The 24,506-nt window shown below is 40.0% G+C and overlaps 1 protein-coding gene across 2 annotated transcripts; it reads left to right on the forward strand.

Moving 5' to 3' along the window:
* Window positions 1–396: 396 nt before the first annotated feature.
* Window positions 397–23,099, forward strand: LOC307064065 (uncharacterized protein C2orf42 homolog; the record flags this gene model as incomplete). 2 transcript variants are annotated; one of them, XM_079720510.1, is made up of 8 exons in its annotated part: window positions 397–1,219; window positions 1,933–2,043; window positions 4,009–4,113; window positions 6,685–6,789; window positions 9,535–9,642; window positions 12,981–13,081; window positions 14,427–14,589; window positions 22,891–23,099. In XM_079720510.1, 8 exons carry the CDS (start codon window positions 397–399, stop codon window positions 23,097–23,099), a joined length of 1,725 nt encoding a protein of 574 aa, XP_079576636.1. The 2 variants fall into 2 exon arrangements, with proteins under 2 accessions (XP_079576636.1, XP_079576637.1); XM_079720511.1 differs by having other exon boundaries at window positions 1,963–2,043.
* Window positions 23,100–24,506: the final 1,407 nt, after the last annotated feature.

Consider the following 24,506-nt stretch of genomic DNA (forward strand, 5'->3'; position numbering starts at 1 on the left):
ATTATATACATATATATATATATATATATATATATATATATATATATGTAGAGAGAGAGAGATGTGAAATGTGAAAGGCAAAGTTTCCTCCACTTTTTTTTTTAACATCTTTATTGGAGTATGATTGCTTTACAATGGTGTGTTAGTTTCTGCTTTTATATCAGAGTGTATCAGCTGTACATATACATGTATCCCCATATATCCTCCCACTTTTATTTTGCTTGAGGGTTTAAGTGGATGTTCTCTTTGAGGGTACAATTTAAAAATAGTGAATAGCTTCTTACATTTTACTTTGTATACTAAATTTCATAAGTGATTTTAACTTCGTGTGTGTGTGTGTGTGTGCATGTATACTCATGCTGATGGGCTTATTGCCTTTTCTAGGACCTGTGAAAAATGGAACCAAACTCTCTAAGGACAAAAGTCCCAGCTTTCTTATCTGATTTGGGGAAGGCCACATTGAGGGGAATCAGGAAGTGTCCCCGCTGTGGCACATACAATGGAACCCGGGGACTGAGCTGTAAGAACAAGACATGTGGAACCATATTCCGGTATGGCTCACGGAAGCAGCCTAGTGTTGAAGCTGTCAAAATCATAACAGGCTCTGATCTGCAAGTCTACTCGGTGCGGCAAAGAGACCGGGGCCCCGATTACCGATGCTTTGTGGAGCTAGGTGTTTCAGAGACAACCATCCAGACAGTGGATGGGACCATCATCACTCAGCTGAGCTCTGGACGGTGTTACGTCCCTGCATGCTTGAAAGCTGCCACCCAGGGTGTTGTGGAAAACCAGTGCCAGCACATCAAGCTGGCCGTGAACTGCCAGGCAGAGGCCACCCCTCTGACGCTAAAGAGCTCGGTCCTGAATGCAGTGCAGGCCTCCCCAGAAACCAAGCAAACCATCTGGCAGTTGGCCACGGAACCCACAGGTCCCCTTGTACAGAGGATCACTAAAAACATTTTGGTGGTGAAATGCAAGGCAAGCCAGAAGCATAGTTTGGGGTATTTGCATACATCGTTTGTGCAGAAAATCAGTGCCAAAAGCCTGCCTGAGCGCCGTTTCTTCTGCTCCTGCCAGACTCTGAAATCACAGAAGTCGAATGCCTCCAAGGATGAGGCGGTCCAGAGATGCATTCATTTCTTTGCTTGCATCTGTGCCTTTGCCAGTGATGAGACATTGGCTCAGGAATTCTCAGACTTCCTAAATTTTGATTCCAGCGGTAGGTGGTGTCGTTGGCACAGTTACTCTGTTTTTCTAAAATGGCAATGAAAGTGTCCCACTGATGGCGTTTGGAGATTGTCCTAGCAACCTTCAGAAGCAGTTGCTAGATAAATCAAATGAAAAGCATTCCTTCTTTTAATCCCAGTGAGCATACTTGCATAAAGTTTGGTTGGTTGGTTAGTTGAAATTAATGACCAAGAGACTACTTGTGCATTTTCATTGAAACAATGAATCAAGCAAAGTTAGCTTTGCTTTGATTTTTTTACTCCACAGATGCCTTATGTTAGTAAAAACAAAGAAAAAACAAACAAAATCCCTTTTATTTTGTCTTGCTTGCTTGTTTCTTATCTTTGAAGATGGGTAAAACTAGTACCTTGCTCAAAAGATCTTTAAATGTTTCTACATCATCTTATGTTTTTAACATTTTTATCTTGTAGATGCTTTTTATTTTCATTTCTGAACGATCTTTAGTTGGCAGCAGCTCCCAACTTTTTAGTTTTACATTTCTCTGGAGAGCCGTTTATCGTATTAATGGTCTATGAACAAAAACATATGTTTGGGAGAGTTCTTTAAAGGAACTGATTTTAAAGCAGACGGTCACTCTATAATTTGTTTTGGGGATTTGGATTTCTAGAAATTAATTTTCTCTAGATAGGGACCCATACTTACTCTTGGGTAGTATTAATAATTCAGAAATTTGTTATATTTTAGGTCTAAAGGAGGTTATTGTGCCCCAGCTAGGTTGCCATTCAGAATCAACAGTGTCAGCTTGTGAGTCTACTGCCTCTAAGCCAAAGAAGAGGAAGAAGGAGGATGTATCTGGTGAGAAGATGTTTGGTTGGTTTGTTTGGTGATGTTACCTTTAGAGGTGGTTTTACTGTGTTTTATGTGTTTCACTGAATCTCAGCAAGTATAAGAAATAATGTTGTTGTTGTTTCCTGAAAAAAGCTTTACTCTCCCTTGATGATTCTTTCTCAAGTGAAGCTATGAGTCGGTTCTACTGGCCAAGTATAAGATCTGACCAAACTCCACTTTTAGTTTGCTCATCCCTTAATCAGTCAGACTAGTCTTACACCTTACTCTGCCTTAGGACAGTGTTATGAAATTTTCATCAATAGATATATATTTTTTAAATTTGTGACAATGGTTAATTGTATTTTCCACGATAATTTAGCAATATAGTTTGATATCTGCATCTTCAGCAGGTGGCACCATATATGTATCTTTTTTCTTTTTAAATTCAAATATATCAGTGTCAGTTAAAGACTCATATAAATCAGTATGAAAATGCTGAAGTGTCCTAGTCGGTAAGTGTTAAAAGACCTAGGCTCTAGGGACTTCCCTGGTGGTCCAGTGGCTAAGGCTCTGCGCTCCCAATGCAGGGGCCCTGAGTTCGATCCCTGGTCAGGGAACTAGATCCCACATGCCTCAGCTAAGAATTAGCATGCCACAGCTAAAGATCCCACATGTGGCAACGAAGATCCCACCTGCCACAACTAAGACCCAGCGCAGCCAAATAAAAAAATATTTTAAAAAATAATTAAAAAAAAAAAAAAGACCTAGGCTGTAAACAAAAGGAAAATATTACCGGTCCACACCTGAGAACCAAACTCCAAATGCACTAGTGAAGAGAGAAATGCAAACATTTTATAAATGCAGAATTAAAACAAGATACCTTGGGATACCAAATTAGCAAAGATATTTAAGCGATGAGACCACAGGCAAAGGTAAAATCAGTGTTCTTCAGCATGGCTAGTGTAGTGTACGTTGCTTTAATCATTTGTAGTATCTGTTAAGAACCTTAAAAAATGTTCCTACCCATAGAGGGAGTATTGCTGCAGGTGGGTCAGATGGTCAGGCACAGGCGTTCAGGTGCTGGGAAGTTGGAGAAAGATGGAGAAACAAAGTGACATGGTTATTTCTGTGTTTTTGAGGGGTAATTCTGGCAGCAATATAGAGCAGAGATCATGGTTAACTGTTTGATTATGGGTCTTTCCCAGGAAAATTTGAAATTAAAAAAAAATTCTTTTTACCCTCTAACTCAGTAATCCCACTTCTAAATAATCTTTTTTTAAGGAAATAATCCTTTGTACAGGAAAAGCATTTTGTCCAGAGATGCCTATTGTGTAGTTATTTATAATATTGAAAAATTAGAAACAACTAAGGGCCAGCCACTGGGAATAGTTAAATGACCCATGATAAACCACTTGATAGAATAGCAGGCAGCCATGAAAAATGACCAGAGTTTGGAGAAATGTTAGCTCACTCGGGTAGCCAGATAGAGTACATAATGCTCAGTTCAATTTTAATTTCAGATAAACAGTGAATAATTTTTTGGTATAAGTACTTCCCATGCAATCTTTGGAACATATTTATACTAAAAAATTATTTGTTTGTTTGAAGTTCAAAAAAAATTTTTTTTGCCAGATCTGGCAATCCCGGTATAATTAGAGCTACTTAAAGCACAAAACCAGCAAAATAAACTATTTACAAAAAAGAAAATGGACAGTAGTTCACCAGAAAATTAATAGTGATTGTCTGAAAGGTGGGAACAAAGGGTGAATTTTTTTCTTCCTTTCACTTCTAGTTCCCCCACCAACTTCCTGTAAAGAGTGTGAGACACTTAAAATGTTATATATAAGGGCTAATGCTAATTCTTTCTAGAAACTGAAGCTAACTTAGAAATTAGCAAAGACTTTTTGTATGTTTTAGACTTCAGAAATTATTATTGAATCGATTTATATTCTGCAGACATTTTATTAAACACTATAATGATTTGTGGTTTAGGTGCACAGACGAACAGTTCACTGCTGCCTCAAGATGCAGTGAGCAGTAATCTAAGGAAAAGTGGCCTGAAAAAGCCTGTGGTTGCTTCTTCATTAAAAAGGCAGGGTAAGTTTCTCTTCCCCAGGACAGGCTAAAGAGTTGGAAAATCATCCTGAAGAAGCCCAAAGAGGGGACTTCCCTGGTGGTCCAGTGGTTAAGACTCTGCGCTACCAATGCAAGGGGCGTGGGTTGGATCCCTGGTCAGATCCCACAGGCTGAGCAGGGTGGCAAAAAAAAAAAAAAAAAAAAATGATGCCCAAAGCAATATAATCAAAAGAAATGCTGCATATTGTCCCCCTAGATAAATACTAGCAGGCACTGAGACTAAGATCTGTGCTGTCGGTCCCACTGGTCTCAAATCAGGCTCAAAACCAAATTGTCTTTTTTTTTTTAAGATTTATTTATTATTTACTTATTTATTTTATTTATTTTTGGCTGCATCGTGTCTTAGTTGCGGCACCTGGGATCTTCGTTGAGGTGTGCAGATCTTTCGTGGCGGCACGCGGGCTCTTCGTTGTGGTGTGCAGGCTTCTCTCTAGCTGTGGCGCACATGCTCCAGGGCGCGTGGGCTCTGTAGTTGTGGCATGCAGGTTCCAGAATGCATGGGCTCTGTAGTTTGCGGCACACGGGCTCCCTAGTTGACGCTCGCGAACCCAGTAGTTGTGGCACCTGGGCTTAGTTGCCCCGTGGCTTGGGGTATCTTAGTTCCCCAACCAGGGATCAAACCTGTGTCCACTCCATTGTAAGGTGGTTTCTTTTGGCTGTATTAGGTCTTCGTTGCTGCACACAGGCTTTCCCTAGTTGCGGCTAGCGGGGCTACTCTTCATTTTGGTGTGCAGGCTTCTCACTGCGGTGGCTTCTCTTGTTGCAGAGCACAGGCTCTAGGCGCACGGGCTTCAGTAGTTGGGGCGCACAGCCTTAGTTGCTCCGCGGCATGTGGGATCTTCCCAGACCAGGGCTGGAACCAGTGTCCCCTGCATTGGCAGGCGGATTCTTAACCACTGCGCCACCAGGGAAGTCCCCCCACAAATTGTCTTTAAATAACAAATGCAACAAAAATTACTGACATGTTTTGGCAGCACGTATTTTGTAAGATATTTTCCTTTTGTTGCTGATTACCCATATGCAATTTGGTATAGGGGCTCCAAATTGAAGAAGAAACATATCTTATAATTATACTGATAAATATTTGTTGAGAAAAACAAATATAGTCTGTTCTCTAAAGTTACTGAACTTTGAAAACACCTAAAAGCAGTAACATTTAAGAGACAGAATGACTTAATTTGAATATAACTTATAAATTTATGTATGTCAATTTTCTACTCAGAATACTTAAGCTTGTATGTTTGGGGGTCAACATTTTCTCATATAATATGGCTGGGTGATTAAAATTTAGACATTATCCCTGCCCTCATACTCTGGTTTTGAAGACAAGACCTATACATAAATAGCAAACAATACAAGACCAAATCTTAATTAATTAAGAACTGACACAGTCCAAGAATAAATGTTTTTGGAAGGTCAAGAAGTAAACAAATCAAAAGTATGTGGTAGGGCTTCCCTGGTGGTGCAGTGGTTGAGAGTCCGCCAGCCGATGCAGGGGACATGGGTTCGTGCCCCGGTCCGGGATGATCCCACATGCCGCGGAGCGGCTGGGCCCGTAAGCCATGGCCGCTGAGCCTGTGCGTCCGGAGCCTGTGCTCCGCAACGGGAGAGGCCACAGCAGTGAGAGGCCAGCGTACCACCAAAAAAAAAAAAAAAAAAAAAAAAAAGTATCTGGTAGAAGATTTTAAACAAATTTTTATCACTTTAGTGCAAAGAAAAAAGAAAATAGCTTTTAATCCAAATTGTCACTATATGCATTTATTTATTAGAATTGTAATTTAAATGAATAGTAGTTTTGGCATCATTATCTCTTTATAAAAGGGGATAGGGCTTCCCTGATGACACAGTAGTTAAGAATCTGCCTGCCAATGCAGGGGACACAGGTTCGAGCCCTGGTCTGGGAAGATCCCACATGCCGCGGAGCAACTAAGCTTGTATGCCACAACTACTGAGTCTGCGCTCTGCAGCCTGCGAGCCACAACTACTAAAGCCTGTGTGCCTAGACCCTGTGCTCCGCAACAAGGGAGGCCCCCGCAATGAGAAGCCCACGCACCACAACAAAGATGCAACATAGCCAAAAATAAAATAAATAAATTTATTTAAAAAAAATAATAAAACGGGATATATACTTCAGTCATATGAAAACATTTCAGGAGAAGAAATAGAATAGAATGGTAGGTCATTGGGTACATAGACATATTCATCAGGAATAGGGCCAATTAATGGCTCTAAAACAGCCATTATACAAGGCCATTCTTCAATTTGCAGTTTGATGTTGAAAGGCTGCAAATTTTTTGTGGTTAATAATCTTAAACCCATTAGTCTCTCAGAGCTTTCTATTCCTTTTTTTTTTCTAGTTGGATTCTTGAAAACAATCCTGCAATATTCCATTTCACTTATTGTATCTACTTTCTTTGAATTTCAGCTTGTTCCTCTTTTATGTATAAACTCCTTAGCTTTTTCAAACTTCAATTAACTGTTAAACTCTGTAAGAAAAAAGTTAATGAAGAGTTTTGCTTTGTTTTTCCCTAGGCTGTAGTCAGCTGTTAGATGAGGCACAAGTGACCTTATCCTTCCAAGACTGGCTGGCCAGTGTCACAGAACGCATCCATCAAACCATGCACTATCAGTTTGATGGTAAGTATTGGTCATCCAACTGGGCTATTGCTGAAAGTAGGAGAAATTAAAGTAATTGTGTTATAGTTCTACTCTGTTTTGATAGAAAAAGTAATTGGGCTTTAGTCTGGAGTGCACTCGGCCGCAAGAGAGTAGAAATCTAAATGAAATAAAGGAATAATCACATAATCAAAATGCAGGACCAGCAAAATGAATTTAGAGATGGAAGAGAAAAACCACAGCAAATAATAAGTAAAGGTAGAGAGCCTTGGTCTTGGGGTATGCATGGGTGTGTATTTGGTAAGGGAGATACCAAAGCCTTAGAAGATCATTCTAATCCTCAAACTTAAAGCAAGGGAGGAAATAGTTTAGAAAAAATCTAAACCTGTGAGACTAAGATAGTCATATAAAATTACACGGACATGCTAAGGAAGATTGGAGAACACAAGCTGGATTTGGGTTGATCGTGATAGCCTCATAGAACCTCAGCAGTTTCAGAGGTGGACCATCCAACCAAGCCTTGCCCGTTGCCTTAAAAGCATCCTTGATGGATCGTTTTCCAGGCTTTGTGCAGTGACGAGCAGCTCACTGCTTTTTGAGGCAGCTCATGACATTGTTAGACAGTGACAACTGTGAGGAAGGTCTTCCTCATACTAAGTGGAACTGTTTGCTGATAATACTTCCTGTTGGTTCTAGTTCTGTGCTCTAGTCACATGGAATAAGTCTGTTCCTGTTTTCAAATAACAGTCCCTGCCACTGCACACACCCTTTGCTCTGCCTGACAGGTCTTCTCTTTTCTAAGTGATACATCTCAGGTCTTTAGACACTCCTCGTGGCATATTTACAAACCTCACATCATTTTGATGTTCTTTGCTGAATATGTTGAAGTTTATGAATATCATTTTAAAAATAAAGCACCCCAAACTGAATAGTAGCCCAACATCAGACACTCAGTAGGAGGACAAGAGTTTTGAAGGATTAGATCAGTTGTGGCTTCATGGTGAAGAAAGGGACAAGAATGGAGGTGTTGAAATACATGCTTAGTTTTATTTATATTAATTCAGAATAAATAAAACTGCAGAAGTTACTTTCAGAAAAACAAAATAAGCTAGGGAAGGTTAAAGAGAAAGTCTATGTTTTTCTTTTCTTTTAAAAATTTATTTATATATTGTTTTAAATCATATAATAAATACCTACTAACCCACCTCCCAGAACTTAAAATAGAACATTGACAATAATGTAAACTGTAAACTGAGGTCCTTCTTCATCCCATTCCTTGTAACACCCCCTCTCACCATCTCCATTACCACCACCTTTGTCAAAGTCACCATCAGCTCTCTCCTGGACTGTGATTCTGTGTCTTTTATAAGGGCTTTTCAAGATTAATTTACCTAAACCCTAGCATCCCATCAGCTGAGTTGTGGTAAGTTAGCAGTTTTAGAGTTGTAATGATCTCTGCAGATAGCCCATAATCTAATTTCAAGATGAAAGATTTAAAAAACCTTTCTGTAGTGACTTCTCCAAACTGCCCAGATATTAATATTTTAGTGGCTTGGGACTTCCCTGGTGGTCCAGTGGTAAAGAATCTGCCTTCCAATGCAGGGGGTGCTGGTTCGATCCCTCGTAGGGGAACTAAGAGCCCACATGCCGTGGGGCAACTAAGGCCCGAGCCCCTCAACTAGAGAGCCCACGCGCTCTGGATCCCGGGCGCCACAACTACAGATCCCACGCACTCTGGAACCCATGCGCCACAACTAGAGAGAGAAAACCCACACGCCACAACTAGAGAGAAGCCTGCACACCGCAATGAAGCGCCCACGCGCCGCAACAAAAGATCCCGCGTGCCGCAACTAAGACCCAATGCAGTCAAAAATAAATAAATAAAAATTTAAAAAAAAATTTTTAGTGGCTCAAAAGCAGTGACAGTTTTGTCATTGGCATTCTGCATTCAATTAAGTAGGTAAAATTAATTGATAGAATGTAAAACCTTAATATGGAATTCTAGAAAACCCTTCATTTTCATTTTTCTTGGCTTGATCTTTATTTCAGAAAGGCAGCTGAACTGTCTTTAAGAACTACACTTTCTACAGGCAGGTGGAAGTTACATGTTAAGCCATGTGGTTCTGGATGTTTTCCCTCTGTTGGAGCTTGCTTCTTGGGCAGAGTTTTTAAGGAAAACTCTGAACTCTTTCACCCTCTCCCCTGAACACTCTTTCTGTTGACCTAATGTCTTGCAACTTTTTAAAAGAGGTTTGTTACGTATTTTCAAACAGTTTGCCTGTCTTCACATCAGAGAGAAGACTGATGCTTATTGTATAAAATGTCCTAACTTTGCAGTCTCTGGCACTGGCAGTCCTGACCATCTGAGAAAATGAATGCAAACAGCAGGTGCCTGGGATAGCGAGCAGCCATGAATCAAGTTTACCTTCTCAACTCAGCCTCAATGTTCTCATCTCATTTCATGTCCTCTTTAAAGGGAGAAGTCTGTGCTGTGGCAGTGTTTACAAAATTAGGGATTTGAAAAGTTATCTTTGGTAGATGACAGGAGTGTGCTGTATTTGTTATAATTGCAAGGGATCAAGAGTAGGGCAGGTGACAGTGCTTGACTCATAAAGGTCAATCAAAGCCTTCTTTTGCCTCTGTATAAAGAAATCTCAGTGGTATTTTTAGTTATTACTACCCATCAATTCCATTTCTTCCACCTTCCCCTACACACCAGAAAGCCCACTGAGTTTCCTTAAATGAGCTTCTTCTTATTTCCTATAGGCAAACCAGAGCCACTGGTGTTCCACATTCCTCAGTCCTTTTTTGATGCCCTGCAACAGAGAATATCCATAGGAAGTGCAAAAAAACGGCTTCCCAACTCTACCACAGGTATGGGATTTTTCCTCAGGAATAGCAATAGATGTCTTGACCTTAGAGAATAATGTTTGGAAAAACTGTGTGGAATTTTCATGATTAGGACTTCTAGTTACATGCTCAGAGCATGAAGCCTTAGCCCATCAGCTCTTAGAATAATGATCACACTCTTCAAAGGCCCCATGCTTGTGCTAGTAGGAGCTGATGGAAAGATTCCGAAAGCACAATGTTGGTAAAAGAATCACCGATGAAGCATAATGAAGGTGCCCACCAAGAAGTTGGATATTTTCTAGATATGAGCCAATTTCAACAAACGCATTGCAGGCTCCACTTGTTGTTTGGGCTGGCCTTTTGGAAGCATATTACAGTATGTGTCAAAAACTAGAACTTGTTTTTCATGATTCCCCATTTATGATGAAGGGAGATTTTATTTTTAGAGTGATTCTCAGGCTTGGAACATTTTATAATTACAGTATTTTGATACTTATTTCTTGGCTTTATATAATATCTTTCTACTAGAGATCTCAAGATACTTATCTGGTAGTATAAGGAAATAAGGGAGAGAAAAGGAGAAGGAAAAGATTGCTCAGGGACAAATAGCCCAAGCGTAACTACAGCTAGAAATCAGAGCTATTTCTTCAGTAAATTGTTATTTGATGATGTAATAGGGACTGAAGTGTTTCTGTTTGTTTGTTTTTTGGCCGAGCCACTCAGCACGCGGGATCTTAGTTCTTGACCAGGGATCGAACCTGTGCCCCTGCAGTGGAAGCTCAGAGTCCTAACCACGGAACCTCCAGGGAATTCCCAGTACTGATGTTTAATTCTGTCTTTGAATAGTACAGCTGTGAATCTCTCTGTTTAGGGCCATAAAAACCTCTGTCTTTACACCTTATCTTATCTATCTGACTTTTGAGACAGTATTTTTTTTATCTTTTTTTTTTTTTTTTTTTGACTATGTTGGGTCTTCGTTGCTGCACACGGGCTTTCTCTAGTTGCGGCAAGCAGGGGTTGGTGGCTTCTCTTGTTGCCGAGCATGGGCTCTAGGTGCATGGGCTTCATTAGTTGTGGCACGTGGGCTCAGTAGTTGTGGCTCACAGGGTCTAGAGCACAGGCTCAGTAGTTGTGGCGCACGGGCTTAGTTGCTCCGCAGCATGTGAGATCTTCCCGGACCAGGGCTCCAACCAGTGTCCCCTGCGTTGGCAGGCAGATTTTTAACCACTGTGCCACCAGGGAAGTCCCTTGAGACAGTGTTGATGCTTCCAGTTTAAACTTTAGGCCTGGAATTTCCTAGCAGTCCAGTGGTTAGGACTCCACACTTCCACTGAAGGGGACATGGGTTCGATCCCTGGTCGGGGAACTAAGATCCCGCATGCTGAGTAGTGCAGCCAAAACAAAAACAAAAACAAACCATTTTAGGCCTAATACATTAATTTTAACCCGTTGCTTAGATATTTTGGGGTCCTTCAGTGGAACCCCTTTATAATCTGGGGGGCAGGGCAATAGATTGGCAACCACGTGAGCAGGCTTAAACTCTATGTAGTTATTTTAAGGACTATGATTTGACCTCTGACTTATCTAAAGGTGTAAGAGGCTGTTTTATAACAGAGTCCTCTGTGTGTAGACTTACCAAACAAACAAGTTTCCAAGATGTCAAAAATAAGTAGTATCTCAAAAGAAGCATCAGAGACTTTTTATAGCAGAAATCCTTATCATTTGATTCATCACATTTTTGCCAAAACTCTATTATAGATTTGCTTCTAGAATTCCTTTTTTAGGGAATTCCCTGGCGGTCCAGTGGTTAGGACTTAGCACTTTCACTGCCCGGGCTAGGTTTGATCCCTGATGGGGTAACTAAGTTCCCTCAAGCTGCGCGGCACGGCCAAAAAATATATATATTGGGTGGGCCAAAAAGTTCCTTTGGTTTTTAAATAAAAATAAAAGACACATTTTTCATTTTCACCAAGAACTTTATTGAACAACGTATTCACCCTTTTGTTCCACTACCTTCTGCCATTTTTCAGGCAACTTCATAATCCCACATCTTCCCAAAACTTTTTATCTTTTTGAGCAAAGAACTGTTCTAGGTGTCTTTTACAGTCTTCCAGGGAATTGAAATTTTTTCCATTAAGAGAATTCTCTAAAGACCGAAATAAATGGAAATCTGAAGGTGCAATGTCTGGTGAATACAGTGGATGAATCAGAACTTCCCAGCCAAGCTCTAACAGTTTTTGCCTGGTCATCAAAGAAACATGCAGTCTTGCGTTATTCTGATGGAAGATGAAGCGTTTTCTGTTGACTAATTCCAGACACTTTTCATTGAGTGCTGCTTTCAGTTGGTCTAATTGGGAGCAGTACTTGTTGGAATTAATCGTCTGGTTTTCCGGAAGGAGCTCATAATAGATGACGCCCTTCCAATCCCACCACATACACAACGTCACCTTCTTTGGATGAAGACCGGCCTTTGGTGTCGTTGGTGGTGGTTCATTTCACTTGTCCCACAATCTCTTCCGTTCCACATTATTGTACAGTACCCACTTCTCATCACCCATCACAATTTGTTTTAAAAACAGAACATTTTCATTACGTTTCAGTAGAGAATTGCATGAGGAAATACAGTCAAGAAGGTTTTTTTCACTTAACTTACGTGGAACCCAAACATCAAAGCGATTAACATAACCAAGCTGCTGCAAATGATTTTCAACGCTTAATTTGGATATTTTGAGTATGTCGGCTATCTCCCGCGTGGTATAATGTTGATTGTTCTCAATTAATGTCTCTATTTGATCACTATCAACTTCAACTGGTCTACCCGACCGTGGAGCATCGTCCAGCAAGAAATCTCCAGCACAGAACTCCACAAATCACTTCTGACACATTCAATCAGTCACAGCACCTTCTCCATACACTGCACAAATCTTTTTTTGTGTTTCAGTTGTGTGTTTACCTTTCTTGAAATAATAAAACATAATATGCAGAAAATGTTGCTTTTTTTCTTCCATCTTCAATATTAAAATGGCTACACAGAAATTCACCAATTTTGATAAGTTTTTTTAAATGCAACTGATATGACAGTTGTCACAATACAATCTAACAAGATTGTTTCAAATGAAGTTAAAGACCACTAAGCAATAGTAGAGCCATCTTACGGAAAAGAACGAACAAACCTTTTGGCCAACCCAAAACGTGTGTGTGTGTGTGTGTGTGTGTGTGTATAAAATACCTTTTTTAGAGGACTGAGATTCTATAAGGCAGGAATATCACTTCACTGAACTCTCCAGAAACTGGATAACAAATTCAGTGAAAGAGCATGTTATTTTTTGATAGTCTAATTTTACCCCCTTTTTACTTTGAAGCTTTTGTTCGCAAAGATGCTTTGCCACTGGGAACCTTTTCCAAGTATACCTGGCATATCACGAATATCCTGCAAGTTAAACAAATCTTAGATACCCCAGAGGTAAGAGTTTATTTCTACAATAGTGGGAGGGCAGAGAGGGGAAGAGAGGGAAGCAAGTGCGGGAAGTATGTTTGCACCAGCTCCTTGAGTCATGGACACCAAAGAGAATTCCTTTTTTTCATACTAAGAGATTATTCAGAAATATTCATGGCTTTATTGTTCCAACTCTGATTTTAATAGGTATCCCCTGTAGCTTGAGGATGTATCTTAAATTGGAGTATCCTTTTTTCTTTGCCTTTGGGATCAGAAAACAGGGATGCTCTTTCTTGTAAATTAAATAATGATCCCCTACTAGCCATGGTGAGCCCTAGGTTAACTGGCAAGCAGCTAGAAAGTGTATATATAATCTGAGATGATATACTATTTGTGAAGTCCGTGGGTCCAGCACAATTCAATGTTCCTCTCCAAACTGCAATTTAGTTCTCATTAGAGAAATGATTCTTAATTAGTTTGTGTTCTTTCTCACAGGGGCAATGTTAGACATTTTTAAACAGTTTTTTCAAGCAGATCCTAAAAATGTGAGGATTTTCCCTTCCTATGATAATGGAATAGTGTGGAAAACTCAGCATCATGTGATTTAATACATTAAGATTAGCTGAATTGCAAGGCACTGTTATGTTCAGAAAAATAAATTGTTTGGTAACTATAGAACTTACATGGGAACTTTAGGAAAGGCCTATGTTCGCACCAAAGACACTTGAGGAACTTCTTTAAATGCAGGATGTCGCAGAAACAGCTTCTAGCCTGAAAAGGGTGGGGTTCAGGGAGGCACTGCAGCAGCCCCAGAGCAAAGTCAAGTCGTGGAGCTTCTGTGTTGCACGTTACTTACCTGTATCACCCCATTCAATCTCACAACCATGCACTGGTATTAACAGTATTTTGCAGATGAGAAACAGGCTATGAGAAGCTCAGCCTGCTGTTTAGTGGCAAAGGCAAAATTCAGTTCAAGCTCTGTCTGGCTTAGTCCCAAGGATGGTGGAAGCACAGGATGTGAGGTCAGCTATAGGTGATATTGGTAGGGTTTTGAGGAGAAGATTGCTGCTAGCAGAGCAGTAGGGGAGGGAATAAAAATGATTTTAGAGCAGGTCTGTGCCAGTAGCAGTCATGTAGCCATGAAGGTATTAGGCGTTCAGTTCAGTATGGTTTGGTAAGGGTTCAAATGAAAGTTACAGAGAGAAAAGGAAAGGCAGAACTGTTGAAAAAATTTACTTGAAAATACAAGGGGAAATTTTAGTTAATTTGAGTGTACTTAGAAAAGAATGAATAAAATCTGTTGTCATCCAATGTTAGTCTACTTTGAAAGTTTTTCCTTTCTCACCTTTCTTGGTATTGTCTCCATATGCAGATGCCATTGGAAATCACCCGGAGTTTTATCCAGAACCGGGATGGGACTTATGAGCTGTTTAAATGCCCTAAAGTAGAAGTAGAGAGCATAGCAGAAACCTATGGTCGTATAGAAAAGCAACCAGTGCTGCGACCCTTGGAACTAAAAACGTTTCTCAAAGTTGGTAAGTAAATTGGTGGTTTCAATAGCACACCTTCCTTTGAGGGTCACCTGTGTGTATTACGCTGTCCTCAACTTTGGGGCTTGACCTTGAACAAAGAAGACACATTCACACATTTTATAAAGGCAGTCATGGGATAAGGTGTTTTGTTTCATCTGAGCCAGTACTTTGAAAATAAAATTAGGGCTTCCCTGGTGGCGCAGTGCTTGAGAGTCTGCCTGCCAGTGCGGGGGACGGGGGTTCGTGCCCCGGTCCGGGAAGATCCCACATGCCGCGGATCGGCTGGGCCCGTGAGCCATGGCCGCTGAGCCTGCACGTCCGGAGCCTGTGCTCCGCAACGGGAGAGGCCACAACAGTGAGAGGCCCGCGTACCATTAATAAATAAATAAATAAATAAATAAATAAATAAATAAATAAATAAAATTAGAGGGCTTCCCTGGTGGCGCAGTGGTTAAGAATCTGCCTGCCAATACAAGGGACATGGGTTCAAGTCCTGACCTGGAAGATCCTACATGCCACAGAGCTGCTAAGCCCATGCGCCACAACTACTGAGCCTGAGCTCTAGAACCCACAAGCCACAACTATTGAGGCCATGTGACACAACTACTGAAGCCTGCACACCTAGAGCCCGTGCTCCACAACAAGAGAAGCCACCACAATGTGAAGCCCACGCACCGCAATGAAGAGTAGCCCCAGCTCACCGCAACTAGAGAAAGCCCACGCGCAGCAACGAAGAGTAGCCCCCGCTCGGTGCAACTAGCGGAGGCCCGCACACAGCAACAAAGACCCAACACAGCCAAAAATAAATAAATTTATTTAAAAAAAATAAAACTAGAGAAGTAATACCTGTTCATTATACAGAAATCATAGATTTCATTATAGAGCATAAAGGAGGAGAAAAATAAAAACCACCTGTAATCCCACCCACTGTAGATGACATCATCATTAAGATTTTGGTGTATACTCTTTCAGACTTCTTTTTCTGTGCATGAAAAGGGTTTCTAGGGGCTTCCCTGGTGGCGCAGTGGTTAAGAATCTGCTTGCCAATGCAAGGGACACGGGTTCGAGCCCTGGCCCGGGAAGATCCCACATGCCGCAGAGCAACTGAGCCCGTGCACCACAACTACTGAGCCTGCGCTCTAGAGCCTGTGCACCACAACTGCTGAGCCCACGTGCCACAACTGCTGAAGCCTGTGTGCCTAGAGCCCGTGCTCTGCAACAAGAGAAGCTACTGCAATGAGAAGCCTGTGCACCACAACGAAGAGTGGCCCCCACTCACCGCAACTAGAGAAAGCCCGTGCGCAGCAACAAAGACCCAACGCAGCCAAAAATAAAAACAAACAAATAAATTTTTTTAAAAAAAGAAAAGGAAAAGAGTTTCTAAAACATGGGATCATATCTCAGCAGCTTTTTTCACTTAAAAATATATCACGAACAGCTTTCCATGTCTGTCTTCAACATTATTTTTTTAACTTTTTTTATTATTATAAAACATGTAATATAAAACTTAACATTTTAACCATTTTTAAGCATAAGGTTTTCTGGCATTAAGTAATTTTGCATTGTTGTGCAACCATCACCACCATCCATCTCCAGAACTTTTTCATCTTTCTCAACTGAAGCTACCCATTAAATACTAACTCTGCATTCCTGCCTCCCCCCAGACCTGGTTGCCATTCTACTTTCTGTCTGTATGAATTTGACTACTCAAATTAGAATCATACAGTCTTTGTCCTTTTGTGACTGGCTTATTTCACTTAGCATAATCTCTACAAGGTTCATCCATGTTGTAGCATGTGACAAATTTTCTTTCCTTTCTAAGGCTGAAAATATTTCATTATATGTATCTACTACATTTTGTGTATCCATTCATTTGTTTGGATACTTGGATTGCTTCAACCTTTTGGCTATTGTGAATACAACATTTTTAAACAGCTTCATAAAATTAATTCATTAAGTTATCTCACTCTAGTCAATCCTGAATTTAAGTTGTTTCAAACTTTTTGCTATTATGAACAATGCTTCCTTTTATAATTAACTTCCTTTTAGACAAACCTTTTATAGCCTTAATTATTTCCTAATTTATTTAGGATATTCTTTCGGGTAAATTCTTAAAAGTTAAACTGGAGGGTCAAAGGTTATGTACATTTTTAGGACTTTTGATTGTTTTTGTCACACTGCCCTCCAGAAAGATCGTAATATTTCTACAGTTTACTCCTGCTAGCCATGCATGAAAGAGTTTCTCTTTTTTATTTTTTTATTTTTTACTTTTGGCTGTGTTGGGTCTTCATTGCTGCCCATGTGCTTTCTCCAGTTGTGGTGAGCAGGGGGCTATTCTTCATTGCAGGGGGCTACCCTTCATTGCAGTGCACGGGCTTATCATTGCGGTGGCTTCTCTTGTTGTGGAGCATGGGCTTCAGTAGTTGTGGCATGTGGGCTCAGTAGTTGTGGTGCACGGGCTTAGTTGCTCCATGGCATGTGGGATCTTCCCAGACCAGGGATCGAACCCATGTCCCCTGCATTGGCAGGCGGATTCTTAACCACTGCATCACCAGGGAAGTCCCCAAGAGTTTCTTTTTTTAATCTTTATTGATTTGATCGCCAAAAAATGTTCTATCATTCTTTTAATTTGCATTACCCTCAAATGTTAATGAGAGTAAGTTTTCATATTAGTCATTTGTATTTGATGAATTGCTTTTTCTTTGTCTATTTTTAACTTGGGTATAATAATTCAATAATAATAATGACAACTATAACAAGTAGCACTTAATGAGCACCTACTCTGTGCCAGCTGTTATTTTAAGTTCTTTACCTAGATTAATCCATTTAATGCTCATCAGCCCACTCAGAGGTAGATTCTGTGATCCCCATTTACAGATGAATAAACTGAGGTGAAGATAGGTGCAGTAACCTGCCCAGAGTTACACAGCTAGTAAAGTGGTGGAGCTGGTCCTCAACTCCAGGCAGTTTTGGACTCCAGAGCCTTCACTCCTAGCCATCCAACACTCACCTGTCTTTCCACTGACTAGGCTATAAGCACTGTCAGGGCAGTGAACTGTGTCACCAAGAAATTTAGAATTTATAATTATTTTATCAAATTCTTGTGAAATATATTTTTGGCTGCTCTTGTGAATAAGGTGTTTATCATGTGTCTAACTTGTTACTGCCAATGTATGGAAAGCTCTTGATTTTGATATAATTACTATCAAATTGCCCTCCTTAATGAATTCCTAGTAGTGATGATAGTTGTTTACCTGTTGTTTCTGGGGAATCAATTATATCACTTGAAAAATAATGATAATTTTGTTTCCTATCAAGTGTTTATATCTCATTGTGTTTTTCTTGTTAAATTAGCTACAACTTCAAGAGCAACAATGAATAATAGCAAAGCTAGCAGCTGAGATTTTCATTTTACTATAGTAAAACTATCATTTTTACTATAGTAAAAACTCCTCCAGCATAGCATTTTCCAGCTGTATCTTGAAGAAGAGATAGTGATAAGTATGCTGTGAAAAAAGTGTTCCATGATCTGATAAGTTTGAGAAATGCTACATTCTGTATTTCTTTGATTCTAAGACCCTTGACTGTAAGATGTTCAGTCAATTTTGTAATAACTTTTTTGCTGGGAAAAGAAACTTTGCCACATGAGAACTTCCCTGGTTGTATGATATACTCAGATCGCAGATAATGTTACAACTGGAGTAGGGAGGCAGTAGGGAGTAGTGTCTTAGAATATAATGTATCTCTCTTAGTAACTCATCCTATAAATTTGCATATTACAATGATCCTGAAATTAAAATACCTGTTGAACTTTATTTAACTTAAGTTTTCCCCAGTTTATTTGACCGGTCAACACTTTTCAGGGGAATACCATTAGCATTTCATAGAAGTTTTCTGGGGGCTTCCCTGGTGGCGCAGTGGTTGAGAGTCCGCCTGCCGATGCAGGGGACACGGGTTCGTGCCCCGGTCGGGAGGATCCCACATGCCGCGCAGCGGCTAGGCCCGTGAGCCATGGCCACTGAGCCTGCGCGTCCGGAGCCTGTGCTCCACAGCGGGAAAGGCCACAACAGTGAGAGGCCCGCCTACCGCAAAAAAAAAAAAAAAAAAAAAAAAAAGAAGTTTTCTGGGAAAAGATGCTCTGTGTTTCACTATTAAATAATGAACTATTGGTTATTTCAGATAAATTTTTTTATTATAACAGCATATCATATTATTGGTTTATTAAGTATTTTTATTAGGAACTAGAATTGATTTTTTTTAAATGTAGTTGTTTTTTAAATTATTTTTATTTATTTATGTATTATTTTCTGGCCTCACCACATGGCTTGCGGGAGTTCCCCAACCCAAGATTAAACCTGGGCCACAGCAGTGAAAGCACCGAATCCTAACCACTAGACCACCAGGGAACTCCCTAGAATTTAATTTTTTGAAATAACTTTTTTTTTTTAATTTTTGGCCACACCCCGCAGCACGTGGGAACTTAGTTCCCTGACCAGGGATCAAACCTGTATCCCCTGCATTGGAAGGCGGAGTCTTAACCACTGGACCGCCAGGGAAGTCCCTTGAAATACCTTTTTACCATCTTTTGAGAAACCTCAAAGATGAACTGTTTTGACCCAAATGCAATGAAATTTATTTATTTTATTTAAGTATAATTGATTTACAATGTGAGTTTTATGAATAAATGTCTAATAGTGAAGTAATCTTGCCTTTCTGGAATAAATCCTGTGTGGTCTTTTTTATTTTAATATGTACGTAGAGTCTATTTGCTAATACTTTACTTAAGATTTTTTATTATTGATTCATAAGTATTAACTGCCTACAGTTTCTTTTTTGGAGGCTGTCTTTTTTGGGGTTTTGTAATAGTTATATAGAAAATGATTTTAGAAAGCTTTGGACCAAATTAAATATCTTGGGGGGAAGGGTAAATTGGGATTTTGGGATTGACATATACACACTACTATATATAAAATAGATGACTAATAAGAACCTACTGTATAGCACAGGGAACTCTACTCAATTCTCTGTAATGACCTATATGGGAAAAGAACCTAAAAAAGAGTGGATATGTGGATATGTATAACTGATTCACTTTGCTGTACAGCAGAAGCTAACACAACATTGTAAGTCAACTATACTCCAATAAAAATTAATTTTAAAACATAGCTTAGGGCTTCCCTGGTGGCGCAGTGGTTGAGAGTCCGCCTGCCGATGCAGAGGACACGGGTTCGTGCCCCAGTCCGGGAAGATCCCACATGCCGCGGAGCGGCTGCGCCCGTGAGCCATGGCCGCTGGGCCTGTGCGTCCGGAGCCTGTGCTCCGCAACAGGAGAGGCCACAACAGTGAGAGGCCCGCGTACCGAAAAAAAAAAAAAAAGCTTAGGAAATACCTGTTCCTTGAATGTTTGAAAGAATTTATTCTCTTGGACCTAACCTTTACTTGCAGGCAGTTCTCCAAAAACTTGTTTAATTTCTTATGATTTATATTTGTACTCACGGTCTCTACCTCTTCTTTAGTCAATTTTAATTGTTTTTTCCCAAAAAATTCTTCTATTTTCATCCAAAATTTAAATTGTGTACATTTTTATAATTTTTCTTATAGAGGATAATCACATAACTTTTAAAACCTAGGTCTATAGTGATATACTCCAAGAATTTTTTGTCCTTTTCAAAGAACTGGCTCTTGTATTTATCTGAATGTCTGTTTTGAACTATTTTATGCTTTTGTCTGTAAAAATTTCTCCTAACTCTTTAAAAAATTTTTCTAACATTTTCTTGGAATTTTTAAATTTTTATACCTTTTGGAATTATCAGTTAATTTTTAAAATTCATGTTTGATAATAAGAACATTTAAGGTTCTTCTTATTATTATTAATATCTAAATAGTCTCTAATCATAGTTTAGTTTCTCTGTGTCCCCAACACTTTGTATTTAAAATTTCCAGTTGGTTGAGTTGGTTTGATTTTTATATTCTTAGGTATCAATTTTTACTTCTATTATTTTGAGGTCAGAAGATGTGCCTTTTCAATTTCTATTTATTTTAGGGATTTAAAAATATTTTCTCACTAACCTAATGTATGATATTAATTTGTGCTAGCAAAGATGTTATTATTTATCCAATGTAAAGTCTTGTATAGCTTTAAGACTTATACAACTTAGATAGCAGAGTTGTGATAGAACTTCCTACTACAGTTATGTTTCTCTAAATGTCTTCTGATATTGCAAAAAGCCTTTGAGTATTGTAATGCAATGTTTTTGGTACATCAGAGTTATTGACAGATGTCAATGTAAATATATTGTCTTAGTCCATTTGGGCTGCTATAACAGAATACCATAAACTGGGTGGCTTACAAACAACAGAAATTTATTTCTCACAGTTCTGCGGGGTGGGAAATCCAAGATCAAGGCACCAACAGATTCGATGTCTGGTGAGGGCCTGCTTCCCGGCTCAAAGACGGCCATCAGCAGTCTTCACTTTGTGTCCTCACATTACAGAAAGGGCAAGGATGCCTCTGGGGTCTAAAATAAGGGCACTCAATCTCATTCATCTGCCCTCATGACCTAATCACCTCCCAAAGGCCCCACCTCCAAGTACTATCACATCAGGGATTAGGTTTTCAACTTATGAATCTTGGAAGGATACAAAATTTGGGAGAAATTTTGGGAGAATGTAGATTCAGTCTATAGCAATATTTTATCAATGTAAAAATAACATTTGCCCTAAATTCATCTTTGTTTAATATTACAGCAGTGGCACCAGCTTTGTTTTGTTTTACATTTTTCTGATGTTTGCCATCCTTTTAACTTTTTTGTGACACTTTGTTCTTATTGAATCTCTTATCAATATTATATTGTTGGTTTTGATTTTTCTCCAATTTCAATAGTTTATCCCCTTTATTATAATTGATATAGTTGGTCTTCTGTCTCCTTGTTTTGTTCTTCTGTTTTTTGCTAAATGGACTATGTTTTCTATGCTTAATTGTCTCCATAGTTTTGAAGGTGATACCATATGCTTATTTTTAATTCTGCTAGTATTTTACATTTTTTCAAAAGCATTCTTTAACCTGAGTTTTTCACGTTTAAATCTTTGATCTTCTGGACTTTATCTTGATGTAAGTTATGAGGTAAGATTCTGCCTTTTATTTTCTTCCAGATAATTATGTAGTTGATGCACACCATTTGTTATAAGAAACACTTGTATTTCTTTTACTAATTGAAAATGCCATTTTTACCTTATCTTAAATTCCTGTTCTTTTTGTATCCATTTTGGATCTTTCTGTTTTGTTTTGTTAATCTGTCTAGACATATGCCAGTACCACACTCTTTTGTTATTATGGATTTGTAATATGTTTTAGAACCATGTAGATTTTAATTGTTTCTTTCTAGTTTCCTTGAAACCTTGACCTTTTCTTGATAGTCTCCCTTTTAACCTCACCCAGCTGTCTTTTCCTCTTAGTCTGGGCTCTCCTTATGATTCTTTTGGCCCTATTTTCATAAAAGCTGGGTCTTATTTTATTTGAGGATGCCAGACAGTTCCCTGAAACTTTGTTTTGGATAGATACAGCAGTAATCACTTTTCCCTTCCCTTGATTCTTCTTGTTGGGCCCCCCCTTTTTTTTCCTCATATAGTTTTTGGGTTTTGTTTTTTTTGCGGTACGCGGGCCTCTCACCGTTGTGGCCTCTCCCGTTGCGGGGCACAGGCTCCGGATGCGCAGGCTCAGCGGCCACGGCTCACGGGCCCAGCCGCTCCGCGGCATGTGGGATCTTCCCGGACCCGGGCACGAACCCGTGTCCCCTGCATCGGCAGGCGGACTCTCAACCACTGCACCACCAGGGAAGCCCAGTTTTTTTTTTTTAAAAAACTTCTTTTTCATTTCCTTTTAAAATTTGTGAACAGGGTAAGATCTGTCCAGACTCAATTTTTTTTTAATTAATTTATTTATTTTTGGCTGCATTGGGTCTTTGTTGCTGCGCGCGGGCTTTCTCTAGTTGCAGCGAGCGGGGGCTACTCTTCATTGCAGTGCGCGGGCTTCTCATTGTGGTGGCTTCTCTTGGGGCGGAACACGGGCTCTAGGCACATGGGCTTCAGTAGTTGTGGCACGTGGGCTTAAGCAGTTGTGGCACACGGGCTTAGTTGCTCCGCGGCATGTGGGACCTTCCCAGACCAGGGCTCGAACCCATGTCCCCTGCATTGGCAGGCAGATTCTTAACCATTGTGCCACCAGGGAAGTCCTGTCCAGATTCAAATTTATTTGGGAGTTGTACTAATCAATCTTTTTTCTTTTCTTTTCTTTTTTTTCTTCAGGCAACACTTCCCCAGATCAAAAGGAGCCAACACCTTTCATCATTGAGTGGATCCCAGATATTCTTCCCCAATCCAAGATTGGCGAGCTGCGGATCAAGTTTGAGTATGGTCACCACCGCAATGGGCATGTGGCAGAGTACCAAGAACAGCGGCCCCCCCTGGACCAGCCCTTGGAACTGGCCCCTCTGACCACCATCACTTTCCCTTGAGGCAAAACAAGAGTCTTTCGCTGCTAAATTTGCACATCCCCACCCTTTGACAACTTTAAATACTAGTTAGGCACTTAGATGGCTCTGTTCCTTAGTGAACTACTCTTAGCTAATATGCGGTTTCTCAACATATTCAAGTGGATTCTGTTGAAGAAAAACTCTTCTTGTACATAGCCCTTTTGGTGCTGCTGTGTATAGTCTTCATTATAAATTGGGTGGTATTCCTGGCTAGTTTTTAAAGGAACAAAAAGAAAACCAGCCCACATACCTTCTCGAAGGACTCACCTTTAGAGTTTGTTTCAACCTTTTCCTAATTCTCTAAGAAGTTAGCAGCACTCGCCTTACACCAACAGTGTTGGGAAGTTAATAATACCCTGGTTAGGGCAGAATGTTGACGATCATCCTGGCAGAATTCCAGTCGTGCCCTTTCATTCTCTTCTCAAAGCACAGTGTCACTCGTTTTTCCCAATTATATCTCATGTTGGCCTAATTATAAAATTATAAACCTTTCGGGAGATTTAGGTGATAGTCAAACAGGAAAAAGAGATCCAGGTGTCGAGGCAGTATTTGACATTTCAAACTAATGCTTGTAATTGCTTGTTTACTTGATTTTTCTTTCCTTCTTTACTCTCCGAAAAGTTTAACAGGTGGTAAAATTCAATTCCTATTTTTTAATTCATTGATCACAGAACGGAGATACTGAAAGACACAGAATGAAAGCCTGCCTTTAAGGAGAAAAGAAGGGAATGAACATTTCCTGTTTGCCTACTACACCCCAGGCATTTTCATTTAGATTCTCATTTGATCATTTTTCTCATTTAGTCCTCATCATTCTTTGAGTTTAGCCATCACCCCTTCTTTTATAAATTTAAACAGTCTCTTTGAGATTAAGTATCTTGCTGGAAACAGCATTAAAAATGTTTCATTTTATTCCAAAGTGCATGTTCTTTCCACTCTGTCATGTTGCTTTATAATATAAATTCCTTATAATTCACTGTCCTTGGGAAGACAAGAAAAGTCCTTAGGTTAGGCTTTTTTTTTTGTTTTGTTTTTTTTTTTTTTTTTTTGCGGTACGCGGGCCTCTCACTGTTGTGGCCTCTCCCATTGCGGAGCACAAGCTCCGGATGCGCAGGCTCAGCGGCCATGGCTCACGGGCCCAGCCGCTCCGTGGCATGTGGGATCTTCCCGGACTGGGGCACGAACCCGTGTCCCCTGCATCGGCAGGCGGACTCTCAACCACTGCGCCACCAGGGAAGCCCAGGCTTTTTGTTTTGATTGCACATAACAAAAACCCAACTCTAACCAGCTCAGGCAAAATGCGAATGAATGACTGGTTCATGGACATTAAAATAGGGCTGGACAACCATCCTGGGGTGGAGCTGGGGTGTGGCTAGGCCTCAGAATCCC

Source organism: Hyperoodon ampullatus (assembly GCF_949752795.1).
Source record: "Hyperoodon ampullatus genome assembly, chromosome: 15".
Taxonomy (NCBI): Eukaryota; Metazoa; Chordata; class Mammalia; order Artiodactyla; family Ziphiidae; genus Hyperoodon; species Hyperoodon ampullatus.